The 9,231-nt window shown below is 59.1% G+C and overlaps 1 protein-coding gene across 14 annotated transcripts; it reads right to left on the bottom strand.

The window, feature by feature from the left end:
- Positions 1 to 659: 659 nt before the first annotated feature.
- DYRK1B (dual specificity tyrosine phosphorylation regulated kinase 1B) lies at positions 660 to 9,129 on the bottom strand. 14 transcript variants are annotated; one of them, XM_039854135.1, is made up of 12 exons: positions 8,957 to 9,124; positions 6,799 to 6,962; positions 5,697 to 5,816; positions 5,409 to 5,597; positions 4,886 to 5,033; positions 3,733 to 4,019; positions 2,781 to 2,927; positions 2,562 to 2,702; positions 2,227 to 2,262; positions 1,947 to 2,142; positions 1,488 to 1,594; positions 660 to 1,393 (listed from the first exon to the last, which is right to left on the bottom strand). In XM_039854135.1, exons 2-12 carry the CDS (start codon positions 6,859 to 6,861, stop codon positions 1,022 to 1,024), a joined length of 1,806 nt encoding a protein of 601 aa, XP_039710069.1. In that variant the 5' UTR covers positions 6,862 to 6,962; positions 8,957 to 9,124; the 3' UTR covers positions 660 to 1,021. The 14 variants fall into 14 exon arrangements, with proteins under 14 accessions (XP_039710069.1, XP_039710014.1, XP_039710049.1 ...); XM_039854080.1 differs by lacking the exon at positions 8,957 to 9,124 and adding an exon at positions 8,227 to 8,442; XM_039854115.1 differs by having other exon boundaries at positions 1,947 to 2,262; positions 8,957 to 9,129.
- Positions 9,130 to 9,231: the final 102 nt, after the last annotated feature.

Genomic DNA, 9,231 nt, shown 5'->3' with positions numbered 1-9,231 from the left:
CGGACCGCCGGGCGGAACTCCACTTCCCGGGAGGCGCCGCGCCCCAGTGGTGGAAGACGACGCCCTTTAAATCAGGCGCCTCTTGATTGGCCGTTTGGGAGACGTTTCCAAATTGCCATGGAAACAGTCCCGCTTACCTGGAACCCCGGGAATATCTTTTTGCCTGAGAATCTCAAAACGCCTTGCTCTGCAATGGTTCCAAAGGGTGAAACCAGACGTGTGGGTGGTAAAGTCTGTACCACTGTTTGCCCGCCATTCCCCAGATGGCACCAGTAAGTCCACTACATGTATTCGGCACCTACTGAATGCCTGCCTGGCAGAAAGGGCCACTCCTGCGCAGTCTGTAGACGCCCTAGCTTATGTGGGCAGAACCCGATGTTTCCAGGCGACAGGCCAGAGTTAGGCCCTTACCCTTTTAGGGTCTCAGTTTACCCTGGAAAAGGCAAACGCGAGCTAGGATCCTATCCAGGATCTCTGTCTAGGATTCCTTAGGCCCACACCTCCTGCAGCCCCATGTTGGCGCCAATAGCCATAACTTCCCCATGGACATATCCCGCAAGACAAAGCTCTTCCAGCATCCCTTCCCCAAACACCATTCCCCATCATGCCTCCGTGGGCCGAGTGAGGTGAGCCGGGGCCCCGCAAACGCTCAGGCGGGCATGTGAGAAAGCTCTTTACTGGGGGGTACAGCAAGGAGGAGCAAGGCCATCTCCGCCTACCTGCCCCCACCCCCTCCTAGGGCCCTGGGGTGAGGGGGGATCTCCCCCGCACCGGACCACCACTGTCTTTGGTACAATAAATAGAAAACAAGGGGGAGAGGGGCCAAGGGTCCAATCCTTAGTGGGGAGGGTGCGCTTAAACCCCTCTCCTTGACCCCCTGCCCCAGGCCCCAATCAGTGCAGGCCTCACCCGCCCCAGCTGGGTAGCAGCAATTCCAGTCGAGGGGAGAGATGAGGATGGGAGCCCAGGGCCCCCAGATGGGGGGTATGGCTTCAGGAGGGGCCCTAGGGAAGGGGCAGGGTCATGAGCTGGCTGCCGTGCTCTGGGGTACACCACGGAGGCCCAAGCGAGGCCCCAGAGTGGCAGGGTCATCAGGGGGTGGGAGGGGTGGACGACCTCCTGTCATCCGAGTCCGGAGGGCTGAGGCAGCCGGGTGCTGGGGGGCAGGCGCTGGGTGGAGTGGGGAGCAGTCCGGAGGGCCGCCCGCAAGGCTCACATCCATCAGCTCTGGGGGTGGTGGCGAGGTTGGTGATGGAGGACGGCCAAGGCATCGGGCTTGGGGGGGTAACTGGGCTCCAGCCCCTGGCAGTGATGAGGCAGAGGCAGGGGCTTGATGTGTCTTGTGGGGTACATCGCCCCCTGCCCAGGGGCGCAGCGGCTGGGAGGGTGGGACCTGAAGGGCAGAGGAACAGTGAGTGTTGGAGACATAAGTCCTGAAGCCCCAGATATCCCACCTCCCACCTCCAAAGGCCTCAAGGCCCTAGTACCTGGGGGCTGTTCATCTCACAGTCAGTGATGGGGGGTCCAGGGCCCCCACAATATCGGTTGCTGTAGCGGTAGGTCCGGTTGTCACTGGAGGAGCCACTGGAGCCTCCTGAAGTGCCAGGGGAGGAGAGAAGAGGCCTTCGGTAAGGAGAAGTGGTGGGTTTTTCGGTGACTGAATCTGATTCATGGCTCAGGCCCAGGTTTGGGCTTTGGGTTCTGTTCTCATTTGAAGGATCAGGCCCAATTTTGAGATTAGGGGTCAGAGTTCAGTTAGAGGTTTGAGCCCAAGCTCAGTTTTAGAGATCAGGTCAGGGCCAGTTGGAGCTCTCCTGCCCCATCCTTTGGAGTTCAGGATCATGCAGCTTCCAAACTATGTGGAGGCCCAGTGGCAAGGTCCCCCAGGTCAGGCCAAACCAGAGCTGCCCCGACCTGTCCTACCCCACTTGACACTGGGCACCCACCAGAGCTGGAGATGGAGCTGGCGGTGCTGGAGGAGGGGCAGGTGTCGAGGGGCGCGGGCGAGGTGGAGGCACTGCTGCCTGCCGGGCCCGTGTTGGTGGCCTCATCAGCCGTGCGGCGGAAGAAGCCGTGCTGCAGAGCCCCCAACGGGCTGATGCGGGCGGCGGGCTCATACTCCAGCATGCGCAGCACCAGGTCCTGGAAGCGGAGGTAGTCGGCGGGGCTGTGGCCCGGCTCCCCCGCCCGCCGGCCCCCGGGCCCGCCCGTCTGCACGCCCAGCACCTCCTGCAGCCGCCGTGTCCCGGGGCCCTGGTAATCCTGGCAGGGAGGGGGTGGGAGGGGGGGCAAGAGAGTGGCCGTCAGTGGGCAGGAGGGGCAGGGAGACACACACGGGGAAACAGAAGCACAAGAGAGAAAGTGGAAAGAGAGAAGCTAAGAAGAGTTGTGGGGTGGGCTGCAGAGATAGGGTGGGCTGGGGAGGAAGGAAAGGACAGACGAGGGGGAGAGGAAAGAATGGGAAGACACAACGGAAAGGAAGCAGGGAGAGAGGGAGCCCCAAGTGTGAGAGAGTGAGGGGCCACCAGGGTGGGAGGAGCGGCATAGGGTGGGGGCCGCACCTTCCTGAGTTCCTTTGTCCTTCGTAGGGTCCAGCCACCCCCAGGCAGCCGTTCAAAGTACTTGCGAGCCTTGGGTGCCTGGTCCAGCATGGGGGCTGGTGGGATGCCCAACACCTCCACAATCCGGTTCATCTGGTCCACCTGAGAGCAGGCAGGCAGTCAGGGCCATCAGGACCGCCAGTCCTCCACCCCGAGCACACCCCCTCCTCGGGAGCACACCTCATTGGAGCCACTGAAGAGGGGCTCTCCAGTGTGCATCTCCACCAGGATGCAGCCCAGGGACCACATGTCAATGGCCAGGTCATAGGGCGTGCCCAGGAGCACCTCAGGTGACCGGTAGAAGCGGCTCTGGATGTACTGGTAAATCTGAGGGAGGAGAGTGGGCAATGGTCAGAAGTCTCAGCCTCCCCTACTGGTACCACTGACGCTCCCAAAGCTAGGACAAGCCGCCGGCCCCCAAAACTGGGGATGGAGGCTCCAGACCCTGACGTAACCAGCACCAACTTTCTAGGAGCCACCAGCAGCATCTTATTCATCAGCCTCAGGCCTCTGCTGGCCTAGTTTGACCCTGATCTCCAGCCCCAGGCCTGACTCTGGACCCCTCCCGGTTACCAGTCAGAAGCTGGCAGTCCGCAAACACAGGCCCTTCCCACCCTCACAATCCAGACCCTTATCATGCCCCCACCATCATCATCTCAAATGACGGCTAACAGGAAGCTGCAAAGCTGAAGCATTCCCCCCGACACACACGCACGCGACGCGCTGGCACACACACACACACACACACACACACACACTCCCCAGCTTTAAGAGCACAGGGTAAACGAAACTTAGCAAAGTGGCATCCAGGCTCAAAGCCAACCCAACCTCCCCTGCCTACATGTGGCAGCCTCCAATCTGACCTGCCCCCAGGCGTCACTCTTCTCTCCTGGCAGTATGTGTACCCCGTGGCCCTCTCCTTTACCTCCTTCACCCACTGGACCCACCCTTCATACCCGCCGATCACCTTATTCCAAGTACTATTCCCTCAGTCATCAGCCACTTCAGGCCGCACACAAAAACCCATCCCAGCCTAGCACCGCCCCAATCTCTGGCTACCTGTTGGCCCCGCCCCGCCTGGCCACACCCACACCGCCAGTCCCAGTCCCGCCCCCTCCCGGCCGGGCCGCACCCGCTGGCCAAGCTGGCAAGAGCTGCCGAAGTCCACGATCTTGATGGCGCTGCGCTTGGGGTTGCAGAGCAGGATGTTCTCGGGCTTGAGGTCGCAGTGAATGATGCTGAGCTCAGGCGTGGCCAGGAAGAGCAGCGCTGTGCACAGCTGCTGTGCCAGCTTCCGCGTCAGGTTCAGCGAGACGCCACGGAAGTGCGTGTTGCGCAGGAGGTCGTACAGGTTGTAGGAGAGCAGTTCGAACACCAGGCACAGGTGGTTCCGGAACATGAAGTGCCGCTTCAGGTGCACTGCAGGGAAGGGGACGGACATGGGCCAATGGAGAAGAAACTGCGGCTCACAGAGGGCCGGGGGACGGCCTGGGGTCCACGGTAATCAAGGACAGAAGCTGTATGCGGGTCTGTGTCTGGGCTTCTTGAGTACTGGCTAGAGTCTGGTGTGCCCGCAGGTACGGATTGCTCGTCAGGACATTTTTATGTGGTCTATAACTCGATTCAAACCAAGAAAAAGATTGACTGACTTTCTTAAGAAAAGTGAATTCAAGTCTCTGTCAGATTAAACCAAAGAGTTTCCATTTGGTGCTGACAGATCTTTAACACCATTCTACACTGCCTCATCTAATTTTGACGTTGTTTTAGTCTCAGTTCTGTTTATTTTGGTAACTAAAGATTCTCGTTTTCCGTTTACTATAAGGATTTGTATTAAAAGAAACACACTCTCTAAATCGTCTTGCTTTTACTAAGAGGCATCAGTACAAGCAAGAAGAAAAAGACCAGCACAGATGTGAAGAGTAAATAAAGGCTCTGGCGCCTCTGGCTGTTTAAATTGCAGTCTACTGAGAGACAAACTCTGTGCCCTCATGCAAATGAGAGCACGGCGAGGCCTCAACTTCTTCATCTCCAAGCCCTGGGCAATGATGCCCTTCCGTGGGGCTGTGGTGAGGCATACACGAGTTAATTTATGTGACGTGCTGACAACAGAGCCTGATCCTTAGCAAGCACCCAATAAACTGAGCATGTGAATAGGGCAAAAATGAAAGTGGCAGGAGAATCCCAGATGTCAGGGGATTACAGGCCAAACCCTACCCTGAAGACACCGGCCCTGTCCTACACCGGGTGACCCACCCCTATGTAGCTCGTGCTGCTTCGGGCCTCACCAATGTAGTACTTCATCTCCGTGTCATGCTGGTTCATCAGCTCCAGCAGCCGCAGCTCAATCTGGGCCTGGTTCAGGAAAGCCTTTTTGTTCTTGATGATCTTGATGGCCACCAGCTCCTGAGTCTGATGGTCGTAGGCTTTCACCACCTGCGGGGGCAGGGCACGTCGCAAAGTGAAGCAGCAAGGAAAAGGCCAGCCAGGAGGCACTCTTTTCCCTACAGATAAGCAGACCCACCGATATCAATATCGATATTACTAAAAGTGATCCAAAATCCAGTGCTCGCCAATAGTCAGGCACTAGTGTTAACATGTGAAATAACACGACCACCTTATGCAGAGTGTCCTGCTGTTTGTACTTTTTTACAGAAAAGGAAACTGAGGCACGGGACAACCAAGTGACTGGGCTGGGGTGCCTGGGCCAGCACAGAAATCGAAGGCACTGAACCACTGACTGTGTTTATCAGCACGAGCGGGCGCCCACGTTCCCCAAACCCGGGCCAGGGCAGGGCGGGGCATCCACACCTGGCCAAAGGAGCCTTTGCCAATGAGCGAGTCAATCTCATAGCGCTCCAGCCAGCGCTCGCCACTGCGCACGATGTAGTCGTGGTTGTCGTCGTCATAACCGTGGTTCAGGACCTTCTTCTCCTTCTTGGTGCTTGAGTCCTGAGGGGGCGCCTGCTGGGCCCGCCGCTTCTTCTTCGCGTAGTAGACCTGCCCCGCCGGCCAGCCAGGAAATGGGGACTGGTAAATGACCTGTGCCGGTGGTCAGGACCCCTCAGCGCCCAGCCTGGGTCCCCCAGCCCTGCCCACCTCGTTGATGTGCTTGTAAGTCTTGATGAGGTCCACGGAGAGCTTTCGCAGCGGGGCTGAGGTCGCATCTCGGAAGGCCAAGGGTAGCCTCCGCGGCAGGAGCCGCACATCAGGCAACACCTGCTAGGGGGGTCAGGGGGGGCACTGAGGACAGGCCTTCACCTTCGTCTTCAAGGGGGAGAACTATATGGGCAGCTGGCTCATCATGACTGTACGCATTCTTATTTGATCATTGTCTGACAACCCACTAGAAGAGAAAGTCCCCAGGAGCGGAGACTTTGTCTTGTTCCTGCTGTTCTTCCAGTGCCTGCCTGGAGCACGGCCTGGCACAAAGTGAATGATCGTGGAGACTGGCTGAGTGAATGCAAAGTGAACTGTCTGCCCCTGCCCTTTCACCCACCTTTACTCCTTTCTGAACCTCAGTGGGGGAGGTCCCATAGAAGACCTGGGCTCTGCCCCTCCTAATCCTTTGCCTGAGACCATCCATTCCGGGCATCTCATCTCGAGGGCCCCCATCTTGCTTTACCCTCATCCCTTGGGGCCTTCCCAATACTCACAGCCCATTCTGAGCATCTTCGCCCAGTTCTTTTACCCCAAGGAACTTAGATGTGGATCCAGCACCCTGGACTTCCCAATCCGAGCTCTCCATTTGGGAGTCTTAACCCTGTACCCCTAGGCCCTGCTGGCTCCAAGACCCTTCGGGCTCAACTTGCTCCCCATTCACCCCCTCAAGATCTTTCAGTTTGGACTTTTTTTCCTTAGTGAACATTTATTACTATGTGCCAGGCACTGTCCTTAGCATTTTACATGCATTTCATTAACTCATTTAATCCTCACAACAACCCTGTGAGGTAGGTATCATTATTGGCCCCATTTTACAGAATAGCCTGGAGAACCTAAGTAGTTTTTCCACCAGTCTGGATCTGAACCCAGGCCTACCAAACCCTGACTCTGCCAGCAACCCCTCTATCATCCACTCCCGTGGGACCCTTCAATCCCTGGGAGACTGTCCTGGGCGACCACACTACCTTTTGGTCCTGAGACCTTTCTATCCCCAGCCGCCCCCTACCCCAGGCAGGTGAGGAGCCAGCTGAACGCGTACCTGCGTGTGCTCCTGGGGCCCCGGGAAGCCAGAGAAGGGACCATGGCCCGGCGGGACGGCCATGGTGGGCTCAGAGGGCCGCAGGGGAGCGAGGCCTGGAGCGGGAGCCCGGCCGGGGGGCGCCTTCTCGCATCCTGCACCTCGGCTGCCACCGCCGCTGAGACCTGAGAGCAGGCGGGAGGCAGGGAACAACATGGAACAAGGGGATACGTGGGGCAGTGTCAGGCAGGAAAGAGGTGGACATCAGAGAGAAGGCAGGACACAGAGGGAGAAGGGAAAGGGTGGCCATGAAAGAGGGGACAGAGAGAAGTGGCCGGGTGAAGGGGAGGAAAAGCGCAGTGGAGACCCTCAACAAATGATTACCAAATAAATGAGGTAAGCAGCACAAAGAGGGGTACGTGTGAAAGGGAGTGATCGGGAGCCAGGCAGGGATATGGGTCATGACAGGAAAGGACAAAAAGACGCCAATAATTGGGAGGAGAAAGAGAAGAGAAAGACAGAAACCACAGGCAGTAAAGGAAGTAGGATTCACTCTTTTCTTCCCATTTCTACTTGCGGCCCTCCCCAGGGCCCCCTCGCACAAGATCCTGCCCTCCTGCAGTCTTCTCCCAGCATCAGGATATCATTTCTTATCAAAGCAAGGTCCCTCCACTTCAAGATCTGTGGTTCCCAGCAGATACCCCAATTCAGAGAACTCTAGGATCTCCCGCAAATCAAATGAGTCTTCTGGGCCCCAGCCAAACCATAGCAAAGTCCTCCGCAGGCCCCTAAAACTACATTGGGGTCCTTGGGGACCTCCTGACCACTGTTATCTGAGAACTCCTATATAACAAGAGTCCTACCCCTAAGGCATTCTCATCCACCAGGACACACCCTTCTCAGGGGACCCTCCTCATATCATACCAAGACCTCTCTCTTGTATCATTCCCTCCCACATCAGGGATCACCCTCCAAGCCACATTTCAGTTCCCCCATGCCACATCAGAGCTCTTTCCCGTATTAGTCCTGTGTCCCCCTCCCAATCAAGGCCCACTCCTCCTGATGGGAGCAGAGGGGAGGTGTCTTTTCCCATGTTAGAGGGATCGTCCTCCTCTCCTTCGCACTGGACCTTACCCACCTCTTCCCAATACAAGATTCCTACCAGGGCCGTTTCTCCGGTCACTCCTCTCTACACCAGGGTCAATCCACAACTGTGCCCATTCCTAGAAGGCCCCCGTAGCCAAAGTCCCCAAATATCACATAGTTCTTCCCTCCCAGAGTGCCACACCAAAATCCTCTCCCCACTGGCCTTTCCTCATGTCATTCTCTTTCTCCTATGCCAAACCTTGCCACTCCAAGACCTCTCTTCTCCTACGGAGCTCCCCCCAAAAACAACCTTTCCCGGGCCCTCCCACACCAGGACCGTCTCTCCCAGCCCCCACCCCCTACCCGGGTCAGGGCCGGCGCGGGGCCCACGGGGGGCTGGGGCGCGGTGGGGCCCCCAGTGGGGTGGGCGAGCAGCCAGCATGGCGGCAGTGGCAGCGGTGAGGAGACAGCCGCCTGTCCCGGCCCGGCCAGCCCGGCCAGCGCGGCGGGGAGGGCAAGCGGGACAGGCGGCCCGGTGGGTGACAACAGCAGCCGCCGCCGCCGCCGGGGGAGGGGAAAGGAGGAGACGAGGGTCAGCCCGGGGCACGCGGGGGAAGGGGAAAGCAGGTGGACGGGGGAGGGGCGGGTTAACCCTCGCCCCGCCTGCCCCGCCCCGCGCAGCCACCCGCCCCGGGGGACACCGGCGTCCCGCCCCCTCCCTAGAGGCCCGCCCGGGCCCGCGGTGTCGGCCTGAACTTGGCAGTCCACACCTGCCATGGCAACAATCGTGCCATTGGCCGCTGCTGCCAAGAGCTCAACCAATCACAGTCCAGGGCAGCTGTTGCTAGGCAACGACGATGCGGCCGGCAGAGCTGAGCCCAAACAAAGGGCGGGAGCGGGGCCCTGCTACCCCCTCCCAGGACAGCTCCCTCGGGCTCGGCCCCTTCCAGGAATCCGACTATGAATAGCCAGGCACGGCCTGCACCTGCCGGCCGCCCCTCTCTTCTCCCTCGGCCTCGTGCTAAGTCTCGCTGCGACGCGGGCAGGGCGGGTCCCGTAATGCCCCCCTCCCGGTCCGTAGCCGCATCGTTACCTGAGAGCGCGGGCAAGGGGACTCGAACTGCTCGGGAAGCCCGAGCTCAGACCTGCCCACCGGCTGAAGGTATTCGGCGGACGCGGCGAGCCAGGGCCCTGATTACCCAGTAATGCAACCAGCAAAATGGCGACCACAACAAACCGGCCCCCCCGTCCCGGGCTCCGCCCCACAGCCCCATCTGCTCCCCCTCACGTGACCCAAGAAAACACTCCGCGCCTGCTCTCCGCGGAGCTTACCGGCGCACATGCGCAGTGGGCTACCAACCCCGCCCA

Source organism: Pteropus medius, unplaced genomic scaffold (assembly GCF_902729225.1).
Source record: "Pteropus medius unplaced genomic scaffold, Ma_sr-lr_union100, whole genome shotgun sequence".
Lineage (NCBI taxonomy): Eukaryota > Metazoa > Chordata > Mammalia > Chiroptera > Pteropodidae > Pteropus > Pteropus medius.
The sequence above is the reverse complement of the archived record's forward strand: the minus strand, read 5'-3'. Positions and strand labels throughout refer to the sequence as shown.

Bases quoted from the DNA above. Each gene is read 5' to 3' on its own strand.
- DYRK1B (XM_039854065.1), bottom strand. From the start codon at position 8,640: ATGGCAGGTGTGGACTGCCAAGTTCAGGCCGACACCGCGGGCCCGGGC. The intron at 4,020-4,885 runs GTGAGGCCCGAA...CCTTCCCTGCAG, and splicing joins GGAGATGAAGTACTACATTG to TGCACCTGAAGCGGCACTTC. The intron at 2,703-2,780 runs GTGTGCTCCCGA...GCCTGCTCTCAG, and splicing joins TCTTCAGTGGCTCCAATGAG to GTGGACCAGATGAACCGGAT.